Source organism: Tupaia chinensis, unplaced genomic scaffold, assembly GCF_000334495.1.
Source record: "Tupaia chinensis unplaced genomic scaffold, TupChi_1.0 Scaffold000054_1, whole genome shotgun sequence".
NCBI classification, from domain to species: domain Eukaryota; kingdom Metazoa; phylum Chordata; class Mammalia; order Scandentia; family Tupaiidae; genus Tupaia; species Tupaia belangeri.
Window position 1 is genome coordinate 2,049,334 of NW_006159512.1, and position 19,801 is coordinate 2,069,134.

The following is a 19,801-nucleotide window of genomic DNA, read 5'->3' on the forward strand; positions in this document are numbered from 1 at the left end:
TTTTTTCTCTCTATAATGATATTGGTACTGTTTATATAATTTGATTCTACATAAATATACATTATGGTATCATACAAATACTCCACAGAGACATTTAAAAAATTAAAATACCTTAAAGAAATGTAAGTAAATTTTATTTAATCAAACAGTAAGCAAACTTTTTTTTGTTTGTTTGTTTCAAGAAAAGTTTTATTACTTTGGAATTTCTTTTTTTTTTTTTGTATTTATTTATTTTTTTAGAAAAAAGTTTTTGCAATAGAATTTTATTAACACCTTTCTCAAACAAGGTTTCCATGACAGAAATCTTGACAGCAGGAGCCCTAATTTTTTTTTAAACATGTTTCTTTAAAACACTGTGAAAATGAAAAACAAAACAATAAAAGCAAAACAACAACAAAAACAATCTTTGCAGGCTTATCGCTGCGTCAGCACTTTCGGTTCAACACCAGTCTGCATGCCCGAGTCTCCTGCACTGCCGAGCATCACAGGTAATTTGCTACAACCGGCCCAGTCCTCTTGGTAGTAATCGTAGAAATGCAGTTATTTGAAATGAAACCAGAAACATCCCTCACAACTAACCTAGTTTTCTTATCAATGCATTAATGAAACATTCTTTTAATAAAAATATTTAGTACAAGACACATTTTTCTGTGCATAATAAATTCCTCTGTTTTAAATCATTCTTACATTTTGAACCAGTCATTAGGTTTAAAGATTTCCTTTATCTGACAATAGTTGATTACATATAAAATCCACAAATATAGAAATCGGGAAACAGAGTTTTCTGGCAATCATAGAGGGTCGTTTTGTCCTTTTGTATTAAACAATATTCAGAGATGTGATGATTTTACAGATGCTTTATGGGGGTAGTTCTGTTCTGATTTTATCTTTAAAACTGCTGATGGTGAAAACGCAGACTTTTAGGCAGTATTAGAAATCCCCTCTACTTTTTTTTTTTTTTTTTTAAAGGTATTTTCCCCCCGTAAAACAAAACAGGATGGGTAATAAAAATATTTAGTACAAGACACATTTTTCTGTGCATAATAAATTCCTCTGTTTTAAATCATTCTTACATTTTGAACCAGTCATTAGGTTTAAAGATTTCCTTTATCTGACAATAGTTGATTACATATAAAATCCACAAATATAGAAATCGGGAAACAGAGTTTTCTGGCAATCATAGAGGGTCGTTTTGTCCTTTTGTATTAAACAATATTCAGAGATGTGATGATTTTACAGATGCTTTATGGGGGTAGTTCTGTTCTGATTTTATCTTTAAAACTGCTGATGGTGAAAACGCAGACTTTTAGGCAGGTATTAGAAATCCCCTCTACTTTTTTTTTTTTTTTTTAAAGGTATTATCCCCACGTAAAGCAAACAAGTATTGGGGTGCGGTCATTAGAAATCCCTTGGGAGGTGGATGGGAGGGAAGTTGGGTGCATCGGGATTAGGGGAAAACCCATCTCAACTCACGCCTCTTAGGGGGTGTGTTTCCGTCACTAGTGCAGAAAGAACTTCCCCAGGAATGGCCAGTGGCCTTTCGCCCATGACAAGGCCACACAAGCAGAGCAGTCTTCCTCCTGGGCTGGGTGGAAACGGAGGCGCGAAGGAAAGCCTGCCCCGGGACTGCTTGGCGAGCAAGGCACCGAAGACCGGGGATGGTCAGTATCAGAAAATCGTGGTCTCATACTTGGTATTAATTCCCCTCTTGGCTTCTTGTCCTGGCTCCACAATCCACGGCAGATTGGCCAGAGTCTTTTGCTCCGATGGGTCGATCTGCTTTAAAACAGAAAGGCTGATGCCTGTTATACTGCGGCTGTGCAGGTGCGCGCATCAGTGGGATCACACAGCCACGCACAGTGCCCTGCGCCCCCTGCCCCACGCTGCAGCCAGGCTGGTCTACTAAATCCCTGCTTGCCTTTTGGACATGCATTTATTGCATGGCGACTCTGCAAGGCACTAGAAGGGTGCTGCTGAATGGGATGCAGCCCTTGTCCTGCAGGGCCCACAGACGCAGGCACTAAACCAATTTTAATACCGTGGAGATGTGAGATGTGAGGGGAAGAGAGGGTTCTTTGCAGGCACACTGGAAGGCCTCTGATCCTGCCTCAGGAAGCCATGGCATCTTCCTGGAGGCACTGAATCAGGTCTCATGCTACAGAGGTTTCCATCACAGAACAAACCCCAACGTCCTCACCATCCCCACCCCCCTTGCACGCCAAGCCCACGCACTGGGTCTCTGCTGTCATTTGCTCTTCTCCAGATACCTGCAATGTCTTTCAGGTTGGGCTCAAATGCCATCTCCACATAGAAGCCTTCACGCCTGCAAGCTAGCATCCCAACTTTTCTGCTTTCCCCTTTGGCTTTATTCTTCTCAATACTAACAGCCACATACATCATACGCAGGGACTAAAAAGTGGAGCTGCAGTCTCAATTTATTTCTGGGGCCAGATGGTGGTGCAGTGGCACTATATGATGCTCTGTAAGGCTGACCCACATGGGAAGGATCCAGGTTCCATGTGTGCAGTTGGAGACAGCCCTGAGTATACCCAGCACGCTCTGATCTGGAGCTGGCTGAGGCTGGGGGTGGAACATGGTGGCAGGACCCTGTCGGAGGTGCTCTTTCTCTCTGTCTCTCTCTTTGCTTACAGAATAAGTAAATTCAGAAAATAAATAAATAAAAATTAGTTTATTTTCATGCAAAATAATCAAAAACCATGCATAATTTTTTCATACCATACATTTCCCTGAACTCTTTGAAGACCTTTGTATTTGTTCATCCTCCTTAAATGTATGCTCACAAGGGTGGGATTTTTGTCTCTCACTCTCTCTTTAAAAATTTTTTTTTTTGTGGAGCATGGTAGTTAAGGGCGCTGGACTCCTACATGGCTGACTGTGGTTCGAGTCCAAGACTGAAGGGCTTGCTTTCTCCCTCCTGCCTGCCCCCCCCCCCCCCCGCTCTCCCACCCCCCCCCCCCGTCTCTCTCTCTCTGGAAATATTAAAAATAGTAAAGTTAAATAAAATAATTATTAATTTTTTTTTCTGCAAGAAGTGTATGCTTGCTGGAGAGAGAAGGGGACGGAGAGAGAGAAACTGAGAAAGCACCCCCCACCCCAGGAGAATGACCATGCTACACTCCTGTCTCCTCCATTCCCTGGGGATTTTAGGTGCTCACGCACGCACACCGGCAAACTTCTCAAGCTGCTGGGTCTGGCACTTAAACCACGAAGTCGACCACGTGGAATCCAGCTTCCTCAACCACCACACCACAGGCTGGCCTGAGATTTTCTTTTACTCACTGCTATCTTCCCAGCACTTAGAAAAGCTCTTGTCAACCCCGTAAAGAGTAGGTACCCAGTAAGTACTTGCCAGCAACATTATTAAAAGGATGAAGATTATTAAAAGGAGGTGATATTTATGTGGAGGGCAAGGACCAGCAGTAATCTTCCTGGGGAGGGCAGGAGGAAGGTGCATCTGAGTGGACAGAACAGCATGGGTTATGTGTATCCCAGAGGCCAGGGTATGTGGCCTTGTGAGGCTAAGAGGGAGACGGGAAGAGAAACAGCTGAGTGAAGAGGAGAGCAGGACTAATCTTCTGAGCATTGAAGCAAACCCAGCCATGCTCTCAGCGGGCGTGGTCCCTGTGCAGGAGTCAAACAGGCTGTTCCTGTGCTAAGGGTTGAGCTGTTCATTCTGAGGAAGGACCCTGGTGAGAGCCTACCCAACGGCTGCCTAGTCCTTCTGTGTTTCCATGTTTGCCCTGCCCTGGCCACCTGCTTGCTCAGGAAGGCCGGACAGGAAGCTGCGGGTAGGCCCTCCTGTTTCCTGCTGCAGAGCTGTCGGATCTGAGTCTGCCCCTGCCTTCTGCCATGTTTTGACTATGTCTCTGCAAGGCTGGGGTGAGGACCTCACGTGTTCTTGCGACCCATCGCTGGCTATTCTTAATGGTACACCCCAGAGCTGAGGGAAATGGAATACTGACACCAGTTGAGGGGGTCGGGATCTTGTGGCAGATAAAAGACATCTGCCTTATTCATTAAGTAGGTTCCTATTTCCCAATGATAAATCTTCTATGAGTCCTCCTGGCACCCGGCCCTTTGTGCTCTTCTAGAAGTCTCTGGGGACCAGAGGAAAGCCAGATGGAGGCCCCTACCGGGAACAGATTTATCTAGCCCACCTGAGACTAAATACAACAGTCCGAGAGATACTCCCACAAGCAGTCTGTAACTTTCTGGGCATGTAACATGACCGTTCTCAGAGACACATTTGTTAAATCTATCCACAGTCCCTCAGTTCTCCAGTCACAGATATTCACCGAGTTCCTGCTATGGGCCTGGCCCTGGTGCTGACAAAACAGACGAGGTTCTTGTGTGTATGAAATTTACATTTTTATGGAGGAAGATAAACAGGCAAATAAATAAGGAGGAAAATCTCAGTTAATAAATGCTGCACAGAATTAAAAAGGGGTGATATGCTTCAGCATGGGCTCAGATTTGGCAGTCGGGAATGACAAGACACAGTCAGCCATGCAAAAGTCAGGGGAGAATATTCCAGGTGGAAGAACAGGTGGCAGGAAGGTCTCAGGTAAGAGTGAGCATTTATATGCCAGGAATGGGAAACCTGAGCACCAAAGGGGCATGCAGTGGGGTGAAAATCAAAGAGGAGTGAGGTCAGGTCCAGGGTTCTAGGGGAGCGGGGTGCCATGATCCGATCTCTGCTGGGAGCAGCAGTTGGCCAGGCGGGAGGTAGTGGTAGCTGGAACCAGAGTCTGACAGAGGACGTGGAGAACAGTGGGCAGATCTGAGCCCTCTTTCAGGGCTGAGTGGACAGGATTTGTTCCGGGGCTGGCACAGAGGTGAGGGGAAGACAGGAATCAAGGGTGACAGGCAGAGTTTTGGCTTGAGCAGCATGGTGAAAAGTGCCCTTTACTGAGCTGGGGAAGATGGAGAGAGAAGCAGCTTCGAAGGAAAAACCACGAATTCTGTTCCAGACATACTAAGTTTCAGCTCTCTGTTAAATATCAAAGTGGAAAATGTCAAAGAAGAAATTGAACATGTACATCTAGAGTTCTAGGGGTGAGTCAGGGGGCTGGAGATAGAGAACTGGAAGTCAATGGGGTTGGGTGGGTACGGAGGTGGGAGACCGGGGGTGTGAAATAAGGATTTTTGAGGAGGTTACTGGAGATAATCAGGACTGAGTGATGGGCATGGGGTGGGGGCGGCTGGAGTGCCTGTCTAGAAACAGAAAGGCCAGATACTGGGGATCGTCCCTAGGGTGGTTGAAATGGCCAAGAATGGTGACAGGAGTAGGACCAAAAAGATTGCAAACAAGAAGCCACATGGTCACAAAGGGAGGTGCCTCTCCGTAAATGTGACCGAGTCCCACTCTACCTCCCATGGCACTGGGAATAAGAGGAGGGAGTTACAGATGGAAGGATTTGGGGGGGTGAGAGCAGTGCACTCCACCCGCCCTGTGTGAGTCCCTGTTTCTAGGAGGCAATATGGCAGCTGGAGCCAAAGCCAGATGGAAGGCTGGTTGGGAAGCTTCCAGCTCTTGGGTGCTGCTACTACCAGAGGAGGCTGCTTTGAAGTTTCGCGAGCCTGTTGGGACAGGATGTCTGCTGAGTCTGTGGGAGGGGAGAAGAGGACCCTCCTGGAGGAAGGCAGATGATGGAAGGGAGGGGGAGCACCTTCTGAGCGGTCACCACTCTGCAGCAAGCCTCAGCTGCTGGAGAGGAAGCACCCTGGGCATGGCACGGGCCTGGGTAAAATGATGTGTGACCTCGTCCAACACACAGTGACTCTGCATGGACATTGTGTATCTACCTAGCTTCCTCTAGTTGAGTCCCAGGGACCTTGGCACTGTGGCCCTCGGCAAACCTCTCTGGAGCCCAGGGGCTTACACAGGCTTTGCCCTGACAGGCCGGCAGCCTAAGCCTTGGAGAACACGGCTCCTCAGCTTTCTTAGATCTTCAGGTAAGCTTTGCCAAGATGAAGCAGAAGCAGCCATATTCCTCACAGGGTTGCTTCAGGTGACAGGGCAAGTTGGATTTTCTCCAGAGCCTCTAGGTCAGGTAGATGGTCCCCCAAGACTTTGTGGGAACTGGGCTGAGGCCAGGATGGACACTTGCCAGAAGGTGGCCAAGGGGAAGGACAAGGTAGAGGAGCCCCTGGATTCTAAATGGCACCATGCGAGAGCCGGTTAGCAGCCTCTGGCCCTGGTCAGGGTTTGGAGAACGCCTGTATCTTTTCTACTTACCACCGACTTCCGGATGCTAACGCGGGGCTTGGGAATGGGCTTGGAGGGTTTGTTTTCGAAGCTTTCTGGAAGTGTGGAGGAATGTCCCCCTTTTCTTGCTTGTAGTGCGAGCTGGTAGGCGACTTCAAAGGCCTGCCCCAGTGTTAGGATGATTTCGTAGGCTAAATTCTGCAAGAAAAATGAGAAAGCATTTACTAGGGGCCGTCTGTAAATCGGAAGGGGTCGAATGGCCAAGGCACACTGGGGAGGCTTACTAGCAAGGACCTTGGACTACTCCACTGAGGCAGTGGTGATTCAGTAGGAATTTAAAGAGAACAGGACACTGCAGGCCCAACAGGGCTCTACACCAATTGGTCATTAGGTGTGTCACCAGTTGTGTCATTAGTCATGGACATGGCACGCTTGCTGAGAACCTGGCAAAGGAGGCCGGTTGCTCTCCAGTGAACCCTACCAGGAACAGTGCCCATAGTCCCTGGAGGCCCAGAAGCCCACTCCATGCAGCACCCTCCTGTAGGCAGCTGCTTTGCTGCAAGGCCCTGGAGGAGAAGGGGTTACTTCTTGGGTGTCTTCTGAGCTCTGAGAGTGCCCCAGCCAGGCCTGTGGGACAATCCCACACACTCCACGGGAGGTGCTGCTGAGAAGTTTGGATCTTTGTACCTCAAACATCTGTGATTCAGTGAACATCCACGAAACACAATCAGAATCTAATTTAGGCTGAGGGGAGAGGCATTAGTCATGCTGGCGTAGCGTCTCGCAGTTCAGCGGCGAGCATGCAAACAGCGCTCACACAGGGCCAATTAGCCAGCTATTTCTTGAGGCTTCTGCTCTCCCTGTGGGTCCACTCTATATTTTATCATCAAACCAGCAAGAGACAGGAGAGGCTGTCAGGCCAGAATGCTATGCCAGTCAGTGCCTGGGAGAAAGAGTCTTTTCTTCGGACCTTCAATCTTCATCTCTCTCAAGATGATTTCTGGCTTTCTTCTCTTCTCCAGATATGTGTCTTTGATTTCTGCCTTTTCTTTCAAGCTCAGCTTCCGGTCTTTCCTCATCGAGAAAATATGCCATCGTTCTCAAAAGAACCAGGGCCTCCATCACACCCAGGGTCAGAGTGCATCAGAGAAGTGGCTGTGTAAAGGGGATAGAGAATGTCCCGTCTGCCCCTGCAGAGAGGAGGCGTAGCCAGCTCCTCGTTCTCATAAGGATGTGTCTGTTCACAGTTTCTCAAAATTGCCAGAATAGTTACATCTGCTTATGCCAATATTGCAGCTAATCCCTGGCCCTCTCGGCTCACCTCCTCCCAGTCAAGCCCACCGGAAGCCCCTTCCCATATTTTTGCAGAGAAGTACTTGGAGTTGCTCCCATTTGATGAGGATGGAAAGGGAAAGGCAGGATTGCTTCCGAGGCCATGCAGAAGAGATTCTTCCACATGGGTTTGGAATGGACTGGATTTCAGATCAAGGCTGGGTCAAAGTCACGATCTTAGAACTAAGTGGAGAAAACGCCTCTAAGTTTGAGAGCTGGTTTCACAGCGGCTGTGTCAGTCTCCTTTGAGCTACTTGTTAGGAAATCACAGCCCCACAAGACAGATGTCTGCTTGCTGGAGCTACTGCACCTTGCACAGCAAGGCGAGCTCTTCCCTGCAATGAACACTGAGGCGTGTGTGCCTCCTGGGATGAGTCAGACTAGTAAATTAGTAATGCACCAACAAATGACAGCGGAGGAGGACTGGGAGACAGCTCTGACCATCACTGCACAAAGAAGGCTGAGTCTTCCACGGCCTACACGCGGCACTCACGTCATTGTCAGCTCTGCCTCTTAGTGCTCGCATGGGGGCCCTCCGAAAGGCAGATGGGGCGTCTTCCTTCTCTAGTCTCAGAATGGAGTCACAGGCTTTGGGTCTTGTTCACTACTACTGTGGAAGATGACTAATGTCCATCTGTCAGGGACAGGGGGCAGAAACGCGTGCTCTGAGTGGGACACTGGACTAAAGGAGAGATGTGAGCTGCGGTGATTCTATATCACGCAGGCTACAGATGCTGCGATAGTGGAATTGAGCGAGTGTGAATTCCTTTATCGTTAACCTAAAAACAAGTTCCTGAAAGTGAGATCTACTTAAAGCTCTGGTGCCTTCAAATGAAAGCCAAAGATGCTCATTTGAGCAAGTGAGATTTTTCACATGACTATTATGGGAGGCCTGAAGGTTTTGAAAGATAATGGGCTAGAAGTTCTGTCCTTTCATTTTTAATTAGTTCCTGGTATTATTAGGAAACTGCTCAAATAAGACACAGGCCAGACTGTGGGACTAAGGTTTCCTGCCAAATGGTTTGGCGTGCATTCTCCTTGACATCTTGCTTTCATTTTATTTTAAAATGGTTTATAGTGTTCTTTCACAATTCTGCAAAGAACTGGACCTTGTTACCTATCTTTGGTGTAGCCTGAGTGCTGGAGGTACTGATGCTGGGGGGGCAGGGAGGCCGCAGGGACACCCACCCATGCCCACTGAGTGCTCTTCTGTCTGTGCTCTCAACACGCCAGGGCTCTTGCAGGGAACAGACGCTCATCACATGGGACCTCCCACCATGCTGTGAAGCCCCATTTGCAGGCTCAGTTTTCCTGCTCCTCCTGTTACCATCACCGCTATTTAAAATGGAAGGGAGTTCTCTTGAGAGAAAGCTCTACTGGAATGAGGCTGAAAGTTATACTGTGATATCAAAAAGGCTTAGGTGACAAGCCCTTGCTTACTCCTCCAAATCAGCCTTGCCAACCTCAATGATGCTGGCTGGCACTGAAGCTCCCGTGACGCCAGTGACAAAATCTAAAAGCCCAACTTGTCTCTGCCTTTAATATATCATTCTTGCAACTGTGAAGAGGCAGTGCCTGACACTGTGCCTGGCACGTTGCAGGCACTAAGTAAATGCTTGCTGGTTTGCTTGCTGAATGAATGAATATCCAAAGGATAGGCTGGAGAAATACCATTCCTCGTTATCACTACAGCATAGCTATAATTGTGTGAAAACTTAATAGGTGTTAGGCATTGTGCCATGCACTATATTTATCTCATCTAAGTCTTACAATCACTGTGTGTGGTAGCATATTATAATTCTCATTTTATAGATGAGGAAATTGAGGCTAAGAGAAGTTACGTAATTTGCCAACCATCACAGAGACCGAAAGTTGCAGAGCTAAGATATGAACCAATATCTGTGACTCAAAAGCCCAGTCTCTTAACCCTACCCTCTTGTGGCAGCTCCTCTCTAAACACGGCTGCCATCAACTCTTCTACTCCCTGTCCATGCCGTGTTGTTTCCCTGTGGGGAGGTCAAGTCTTCTTTGAATCAGGGTTGGTTTTACTAACTTGCTCGACTAGCAGGATGTGGCAGCGGTAACATGTGAGGTCAGGTAGAGAAGAGCTTGCAGCTTCCTCTTGGGTCTCTTTGCACACTCACATTGGGGATGGGGGGTTTGCCACGTGTGGACATTCTGAGCCCTCTGAGATCACCATGCTATGGTGTCTCGACCATGAAGGATGTCTGAGCTAGCTGCCACAGAGCCAGCCTGGAGAGGAACAGCACTTTGAGCCTTCCCAGCCCAGGTTCTGGATATAAGAGGCAAGGAGTCAACCCAGACACTTGGGGTCCAGCAGACACTATGTGGAGAAGGCCCAAGGCCCCAGGCAGATGGCCCCATTCGAGCTGCCCCAGAGTTTAGCATCTCTAGCCATCTGAGTCACCCCAGCTAAAGCCCAAGATGTCAAGCAAGAAGAGTAGAATTGCCATGCCTAGCCCAGATGCCTGACTCACAGAACTGGAATATCAGAAAGTGGATGTTGTTCTATGCCACAAAATGTTGGCATGGTTTGCTTCACAGTAGGCAACGGGAACACTATGCAATACTGAAGAAGGCTGGCAGGGCCTCATTCTGGTAGCCTGAAGAGGAAGCGTTAGCCTAAGAGCTGTGAAGGAGGCTGATCTTGGAGTGACCCTCCTGCACTGGCCTTGGCTGTGGGGAAGCTAGCAGATGTGTGTGACACATCCTGATCATAGGCTCTCAATGAGCACTAAGGTGTCCCTTCACACATGCTAGCTCAAACCACAGTCTCAACTCTAGTTACTATCTCCCTTGGGCATAAAGTCAAGCTCATTTAGCTTTGTAGTCATTAGCCCACATCTCTTGAAGGCTGTATCCCACCTGTCTCCAACCTTGGCAACTTCTGCCTCCTGCAGTTTACTGGAAAATACTTGCTTTGGCCTTTTCAGTGAGAGTCTCTTGAGACACACTTATTACGGCAACTGGCCTTGAGAATTTTCTACCTCACATAGACCACCGATGAAGGAAGGTGGCATGTCTGTATGTGTATGTGTAGGTGTGTGTGTATGTGGGCATGGGGGTTGGTTATTGGAAGGAAGATACTCTGAGTCACAGTTTTCTTTCTTTCTTTCTTTTTTTTTTTTTTTTTTTTTAGGTTTATGCCACAGGGCATGGGCTCTCACCAGAGACAAAGAGGGAAAGTGAGAAATCACCCTCAAGGTGACCAGCTCTTGGGATTTTGGTCACACACACACACACACACGTGCCCAGTGTGATTTTCAAGCTGCTGAATGCGGCACTAGAACTGCGGTCAGCCATGTGGAGTACAGCACATTATTTAAACTCCCACACCACCTGCTGGTCCCTGATTTTTTTTTTTTCTTTTTAAAATCTTAAATGAGGATAATACTGTTTGTAGTTCTCACTTTACCAAGTTCTGAAAGGCACTAATAACAAAACTTAACCTAATGACAATACCAGCTAACACACTTTACTGTGTGCCACGCACCATGCTAATTGCTTCACATGGACCATCTCAATGAATCCTAGTAACGTTCCTGTGCTGTGGGTCTCTTATGATCATTGTTTGCCTATGAGATGATTATGCTAAGGAGGTTCGATAAACTTGCTCATGAAGCCAGCACTTGGTTAAACTGGGATTTGAATCCAGGTACATTAACAGGCTGTGCTCTTGACCACTACACCCTAGGACCAGACTTGGGATAAAAGACTTATGTAGAGGGTTACATTTTTTTTTTTCTTTTTTGAGTCAGTAGCAGTGGCATAGCAGTAACACAATGCTCTGTGATGCTGAAGTCACTTGGGAAGGATCCAGGTTTGTGTCTCGAAGTCTCCCTGCTGGGTGTGACTCTCTCATGAAAAAAATAAGGTTTGTGTCTCGAAGTCTCCCCTGCTGGGGGTGACTCTCTCATGGAAGAAATAATTTTTTTTTTGAGAGGTTTCTGCTATGGGGTGCGTGCACTCACCAGACAGAGAGAGACAGAGAGACAGAAAGCGAGGAATCACCCCCCAGGGGGGATGGCCATGCCTCAGTCCCTGTAGTCGACTACAAGGGAGTCTAGCGACATAGCCATTACACTAACTGCTGGTCCCAAAATAATCTTTTTTTTTTTTTTAAAGGTTTTTGTGGGGCCAACAGGTGGCATAGTGGTTAAGGCACTAGACTCCTGAGGGCATAATGAAGGAGAAGGGATTGTGGCATGGCCATCCCCATGGGGGTGATCTCTCCTTTTCTGTCTGTCTCTCTGTTGAGCACATGTGCTGTACGGTAAAATAAAACTCTCAAAAAAAGCTTTTGCTATAGGGTGCGTGTGTGTGCCAGTAAGACACAGAGGAAAAGTGAGAAATAACTCCTGCAGGGATGCTTGACAACCTGAGAGTAGGCTCTGGGAGGCCGAGCCAGCGATTAAGAGGACCGAGAGGTGGTGTGGACAGATCTCAAGACCACAGAATGGCAGGTGAACAGAAACCCTCAAGTAACCTCCTGGAACAGTTTATTTTACTAGCCAAAGGTACCAGTGGCTCAGCCCTCACTGCTCTCATAGGCCAGGTCTTGGAGGCCCGTGGAGTGTATGTCTTTGGAGAATTGTTGGAGCTGACCAATGTGCAGGAGCTTGCAGAAGGACCTAATGCTGCTTATTTGCAGTTGCTGAGCCTGTTTGCCTATGGAACATACCCAGATTACATAGCTAACAAGGAGAGCCTGCCAGAACTGAGCACAGCTCCATATTGCAATCCTTTCTCCTTCATTTTCCTCCTAGGATTTTGGGCATGCACACACATGGGCCTGGTGTGATTTCAAGCTGTCAGGTATAAGTCAGCCATGTGGGAGTCCAGTGCCTTAACCACCATACCACCCACTGGCCCCAGAAATAATCTTTTCAAAAGTTTTAAAACATGAAATAATGAAGCTCCTAGATGATTCATCTCGACTGAGTGAGGATACCTAAAAGCCCCATATCTGCCTGGATCTCAGGGCAGGACCAGTAGAGAGGTAGCCTCCAGGCAGAGAGTCCTTTATGACTCCTAAAACCATCATTCTCAATCTCAGGACGGTCCTAAGGAAGACGTGAAGGGCCAACATTCACATCTCCAGCAATGGCTAGTAGGATAAAGGCTGGGAACCCGGACTCAAAGGGCAACTATCTCCAAGGCACATCAGAATCTCCTCTTGCCTTCCTCCTTATCCCCAGGGATTTTTGATCTATGGATTAAGAACTGCTACAATGGAGGACCTCGAGGAGCTATCACATCACAAGGACAGATCCTGACTGTAATCAGGGCACGCAAACTTGCTTGTATTTACTGTGGGCTGCTCAGGGCAGCTGGGCTGGTAGTTTAATGTCGCTGCAGATATTTATGGAGCTCTTTCCATGGGGTAGGGGCTTTGTCCTTGGAGAGTGCCCAGAAAGTGCTCACCGAGTGAGGTGGAGGAGGGAAAGGATACACTAAGTCTCTCATTAGTTCCAAAGAGGCTCATGGAGAGACAAAAAGATGTCTCACGTCGCCCTAATCTTCCTGCATCCTTGTCACTAAGGCACATCCTTGTCACTCAGCACATTCATCAAACTGGCATTAGAAATGCCATTTGACAGACTGTGGGCAATCGGTTTCCAAGGGAAAGCTTTTGCCACCCAGGTAGTTCATTTATACTAACTGGCACATCACTAGGATTTTTCTGTTTCTTCATTTGCATGTGCTTGCTGGAGAGAGACACACAGAGAGAGGGAAAATGAGAATGCACCTCCCATGGGGGATGGTCACACCACAATCTCCTCTCTTCCATTTCTCCTTTTGAGATTTTGGGCATGCATGCACACATCTGTGATGTATTTTTCAAGCCTCCAGGTCTGGGATTTGAACCATGCAATCAGCCATATGAGATCAAACTGTTCAACCACAACACCATCAGCTGGCCCAGGATTTTTCTGTTTCTTTGAGAATATTTTAAGCTCAAAGGTTCAATGGCATTTATGTAAAAATAATTCAGTAAGGTATCTAGAATTTTCATTAATAGGGGACTGATTAAGTATATGAATCAGCGGACCAGCAGATGGCTAACGCTTGTATCACTTGACTTCCACCTAGTTGACAGGGTGGCTTAAAATTCACGCCGGGCGCATACATGTGTATACCCAAGAACCTGAGGGAAGAATGGAGGAGAAGGGATTGCAGTGTGGCCATCCCTCCTGGGGGGTGATTTCTCACTTTCTGTTTCTCTGTTTCTCTCTGTCTCTTCATCTCTCTCTGTCTCTCTGTCGACCACACGTGCTCTATAGCAAACAAAAATCTCCCCCCCCCCCCCAAAAAAGTATATGAATCGGTTCATGTAGTGGAATGCTAAGCAGCTATTTAAAATGAAAATGTAGTAATTTATAAAGACTGTATGTAAAACTCTATGTTTACATTCAAACCTGGATGAATTCTGTATGTGCACAGGAAACAGAGATATAGATCAAGGTGTTAATAGTATTTATCAGAGTGTTGAAATTCTGGATGATTTTATTCTTCTTTACACTTCTTTGTATGTTCCAAAGCTCATTTAGATAAAGATGAATAATTTTTACAATTATAAAAAATAATAAGCTTTTCCACTTTGATGACAATGAAAAAGAAGAGAAAAATCTTTTGAATACCAAATAATCTTATCCATTCTTTTTCAGTACCTTGGGGTTTTAAATACCTCTTTTTTCTTTGGCTGAGAGAACTAGAAGCAGTTTTCTGGCAAAATCCAGACCCTGTTTGCAGGTGTTATCGTGGCTCACCTCCACGTACTAGCTGGCTGGCCATCCCTTTGGCCAAGAATCTTGTTTAGACTCTAGTTTTCACATTGGATGTCAATTCAAACATCTGCTCAGCTGAATTTGAAAACACCCAGCTCTTCCCTTAGCCTGAACTCCAGTACCTCTCTTCTCCCGGTACAGAGCTGAAGAGTCAGACTTTCTGCTATCTGACTTCTAACCTATCCAACTGAAAAATGTTGTTATGTGGACATTAACTTATGGACCTGTTGTCAACTTGCTCTTGCAGCTCTGCTAGGTGTGATACATGCATCGACTCAGATTGCCTGTGACCTTGAAGCACATTTCGTTTGTCTCCTATTGATGACAAGGCAATAACAGCAGCAGCAGCCACTGCCAGGTGCTTACCATGTCCCAGGGACTAGGCTAAGTGCCTTCCTCATAACCACTTTGTGGAGAAGGAATTACCATCTGCATTTCTTCAAAAGGGGGAAACTGGGAGTTGGTGAGATTAATTAACTTGGCCAAGTTCACACAGCTAGGATGTGGCACAGCTGAGGTGCTAACCCTGCTCTGCCTTCAATTCACCAGTTATCTTTTGCCTAGGGACATCCTACCCACCAGTGCTTCCAGGAGTCTCTTGATGTTCTGCCTCCCACTGTCACTGAGGGACCATCTAAGAAACTATCTCGTGTTCTGGAGATTCCCTATGTGAACGCTGGTGAAGAAACTAGTACTCAATATCCCCTCATGGGGACTCAGGACAAAAAGTTCTTTCAGACTCAAGTCTCACTGAAGTTTTGGTTTTGTGAAAGAGTCTACTGTTCTCGCAAAGAAATATGAAGCATGTAATTACTTTATTCCTACATACCTTGACCTCCAGAGACAAATTTGTAACTCTGTCCTAATAACTATACAGGACTCTTGTGTTCTGAATATTGATGCTAGAACTTTCCCTCAGTGTGGCTCTTCCTTTCAGTCTTTATTGTCCCTAATTCAGATTTATGTGTATCTGTATCTTCACACCTATTCATGTAGGCTACCTTAAATCCTGTATGGAATGAAGCATGGTATAAACATTGTCCATTTGTTCACTTAAACATTTATTTGACGGTTTACTCTGTTTAACTCATGACTGCTAAAATGGCTGACAAGATATGTCAGATGCAGACACAAGCTCAGATGACCTGGAGATTACTGGTGAATATGACCAAAAATAAAGTGAGCTGAGAGGGGCAGGGGTCCCCAAAAGGAGAGGGGCCCTCCTGGCCAGGTTGTGAGGTAGCTTCTTATGAATGGGCCATTCTGACCAAGCAATACTTTCCACTAGCACTAAAGAAATCACTAAATTTGGTGACTGGAATTGAAGGAACAAATGTGTGTGATTCATGGCTTTAGAAAGCTACAGGCCCAGACCTAGCTATTCTTTGGTCTCTAGGGACTGGCTGGGGTACTTCTTGAGGTCAGCAGAGGTACTTCCTAGGTTAGCAGAAGTGCTTCCTGAGGTCAGTAGAGGCTTATCTACATTATGAAGAGGATGCAGACCCAGACACATTTAAGCAAAGGACTGTGTCTGTACATGGGAGCTGGGGGCACCCTGAGGAGTCTTGGGAGGTCTGTGACGCCATGTGTATAGTGAACAGAGACTGAGCACATCCCTGGACAACCTGCAGGGACTAGACCACCACAGTCTACCTGCCTATGGCACCCATCACTGCCACTGAGGAGAGGGCCTCTTTTGATCCCTTTCTACCCTGAAAGCTCCAGGATTCTCTCATTAGAAGGTGCTGCCTGTTTTTTACCTAGTCAACTACAGACTGAGTTTGGAGATGCACAGGTAGTTGATGGCATGCTAAAGAGGAGCACATCACCTGAAGGCTAATTTACCAGCTAGTAGTTGGAGACACAATGGTCAAGGGACTAGCCTTTATCTCAGTAAATGTTCTAATTCTAAAAATCTCCCTTTCCTGCAAAGCTACTCCAAATGGCCAAGAATTTTGTTTATTACAAAGTGGCTTTTGGGGCTGGCTCCATAATGCAGTGCATAAGTGCAAGTACACCAGACGCCAGATCTCACATGGCTGATTGAGATTCAAATCCTGGCTCCAGTGGCTTGAAAAGTGTGCTGGACACATGTGTGTGAATGCCTTCCATCTGATGAAATAGAGAAATGGAGGAGAAAGGCTTGTGGTGTAACTATGCGCCATTGGCTGATGCTTTCTCTCTCTGTAGGGAACACGTGCACCCTCTGGCAATAAAAAAATAAATAAAATAGCCATTGTTCTTGGTAACCAATCCTTTTCTCATCTCCCATCTTTGCTGGTGAGTTACTGCTCATTCTGGGCATCATACTCTCCAGGAGTAGACTCTTTGGGTGACCCTCCTCCATGGCCCGTAACACCCTGGCACAGCTCTAAATACTGCATGGTATTTGTCAGGATCTTCTCAGTGGAGCCCAGTTGGCTGAGTTCCTTGAGACCTCTATCTCCTTGGCTTTGCATCTCTTGGGCTTAGATGATGTAAGATGCTCAACAAATGTTTGTTCAATGAAGAGAAGAAAAGAAGCTGCCTGGTAGGTCCCTAAGACAAAGGAACAACTGAGGGTGAATATGGATGGTAGGAGCCAGTTCCTTGCTCTTATCTTATTCCCCACTAGCGGGCCTGATGTGCAAATGTTGGACACATGCGAGCAATGCCATTGGGGGCGGAAGACAAAGGCAAGTGTTTTTCAGTCTGAGTTCTTGGTGGGGTCTCCAGAACGAAGCCACATTTCTCCTTAGGATGCATTTTGCTTGCACCTCATCTCTTTGAAGACTGGGGTAAGCCTCATCTACAACTTGCTTCACCCACGTCCTGAGGCAAAAATAACTGAGAATATTCTGGGCATATTCACAGAATTCATTGACATCGCTTTAGCTCTACCTATAGTTAGTTCTTTCAAGTACCAGCCAAAAATTAATCTTGATAGATTGTATTTCTAGAAATAAATACTGCCCAATCATGGGTCTTCAGCATTTAGAAATCAATATTAGTAATTCTGCTAAGATGCCTATCATAGCAACTGGCCAAAATGCAGAGAGCTGTGTTAAGGCTAATTTCAGCTAACTAAAGTGATGGGATTGCTTTCCTCCCCTAATTATGATGGGAACATGAAGGAAATTTTGAAATACATAGAATAAACAAGACAATGAAAATTCACTTGTATAATTCCACTGCGGGGATAGAGCTACTGCTAACATTTTGGTGTATTTTCTTTTTTCTACTTGTATATATACAAAGATTTTGTATGCTATATAAATACATATATGAATTCTAAAACAAAATTAGACTCATACTTTATGTGCTGTTTCATAAGTTGCTTTTTCACATCATAGTATGTCATGAGTGATTTCTGCATGCCAGTAAATGTTCTCCCAGACTACATGTTTAAAGGTGGAGAACATTCCATTGTATCTGTTCCAGATTAACTTCATGCCCAGAACTAGTTATTCTTTGGTCTCTAGGGATTGGTTGAGGCTTCTTGAGGTTAGCAAAAGCACTTCCTAGGTTAGCAGAAGTGCTTCCTAAGGTCAGTTGAGGCTTATCTACACTATGAAGAGGATGCAGACACAGATGCCTTCAAGCAAGGGCATGTGTCTGTACACAGAAGCTGGGGGCACCCTGAGGAGTCTCAGGTCTGCGATGCCATGTATATACTGAACAGAGAGTGAGCAAATCCTTGGACAACCTTCAGGGATTAGACCACCACAGTCTACCTGCCTATGGCACCCACCACTGCCACTGAGGAGAGGGCACCTTTTGACCCCTTTCTACCCTGGGAGCTCCAGGATTCTCTCATTAGAAGCTACTGTCTGGGAAGTATAGGAGCTTGGGCCCTGTTTCATCTGCCCTCATAGGACCACAGCCTAAGGTGGCTGGCCTGCAAGCCTTGCACACCCATCACACAGAGATTGATTTGCCAGGGCAGAAGGGAAACACAATCTTTATCCTGTTACTTATCAAGGATTTATAGGAAGGGTGTATGGGAGAGATTTATAGGATTCCTACCTCTTCCTACTCTTTAAAAGTAAAAGTAAAAAGTAAAAGTAAAAGGTCCTAGGATCAGCAGATGGTATAATGGTTATGCTGCTGGACTCCCACGTAGGTGACCGTGGTTCAAGTCCTGGACCCAGTGGTTTAAAAACCATGCTGGGCACATATGCATGTGTGCCCAAAATCCCAAGAGGAGAATGGAGGGGAAGACATTGTGGCATGGTCATCACCCTGGGGGGTGATTTCTTGCTTTCTGGCTCTGTCTTTCTGGCAAGCACAGGCACCCTATAGCAAAAATCTCTCTTAAAAAAAAAAAAAAAAGAAAGAAAATTTTGAGTCGAACCTATAGCGCACTTAAAAAAAAAAAAAAAAGAAAGAAAATTTTCTTTGAGTCGAACCTATAGCGCAGTGATTAGGCACCGTGTAGAGAAAGCTGTAACCCACATGGCCCACCAGGGTTTGAGTTCTGGCTCTGACAGCTTCACACAAGGCATGTATACACGTGCCCAGGATCCTGACAGAATGCAGAATTGGAGGAAAAAAGATTGTGGTGTGACCAGTCCCTGTTAGAAGGTGTTTTTTCTCTCTCTCTTTACCTCTCTCTCAAACATGTGCACCCAACCTCCTCATCCCCAGCATAAAAACAAACAAAAGCTCCTAGTGAAAGCTCTTCACTAACTTGGAAATAGGGCACTCACCATATTCAAACCCTTTCTCTTTTGACCTTTGTTACTGAAAATCTTTCTCAAACCTACATATCCATTTCCTTGGTTTAGTAAACACTGTAGTCGGAAATGACCTATTCTTTGCTCATTGCAGATGCCTACCTAAAGCCCCAAGCTCATCACTCTGAGCTGAATTAATGAGCTATCACGCCTCCGAGCCTACCACATGTTCATAGGAACTAAATGTTCAGCTTCCAGCCTGAGAGTCCCTGCTCTGGGAGACCCTGCCCTGCTCAGAGCTGGCACAATCCCAGGATAGCAGGGAGGTGGTTTTATTTATAAACTATTTGTTTATGCCCCTGCTTTTCTAACTAGGCTAGGAGCTCCTGGGAAGCAGAGATCTGGTGGGTGCTCAGGAAATATAGAGGGAATTTTACATGGGAAATTTGACCTTTTCCCCTAGATGTGGAATACTGCAGCTGCAAACATATGATGTTAACCAAAACCTGGTTGTAAATCCGCTCATGGGGTCTGACAGAGAGAATACAGCTCTCACTGTACCTGCTGCTACTGGTCTCTCCACCACTGACAGCTGAGATTGACTGAACACCAAACCCTAGAAAAAGACATGTGTTACCTTATGCAGTCCTGACAATAACCACAGGAGGTGGGTACTATTATCACCTCTCTTTTACAGATAAGCTACCTGGGGATTAGAGGCATTCTTGCCCAAAGCAAGAAGCTTAGAGGAACTGATGTGAGATTCAAAACCAGGC

At 46.1% G+C, this 19,801-nt stretch overlaps 1 protein-coding gene across 13 annotated transcripts in view; it reads right to left on the minus strand.

Annotated features, from left to right (window-relative positions):
• Positions 1–1,002: 1,002 nt before the first annotated feature.
• Positions 1,003–19,801, minus strand: part of ANKS1B (ankyrin repeat and sterile alpha motif domain containing 1B) — a 1,163,098-nt gene continuing 1,144,299 nt past the window's right edge. For 7 of the 13 annotated variants that reach the window (XM_027775657.1, XM_027775659.1, XM_006141373.3 and 4 more), the window contains 2 exons: positions 6,260–6,427; positions 1,003–1,779 (listed from right to left, as the gene is read on the minus strand). In XM_027775657.1, coding sequence (XP_027631458.1) covers positions 1,669–1,779; positions 6,260–6,427 — 279 coding nt within the window. In that variant the 3' untranslated portion in view covers positions 1,003–1,668. Of the gene's footprint in view, positions 1,796–4,321; positions 5,012–6,259; positions 6,428–19,801 lie in introns of those variants that run through there. The other 6 variants (XM_027775658.1, XM_027775652.1, XM_027775650.1 and 3 more) reach the window with 3 other exon arrangements.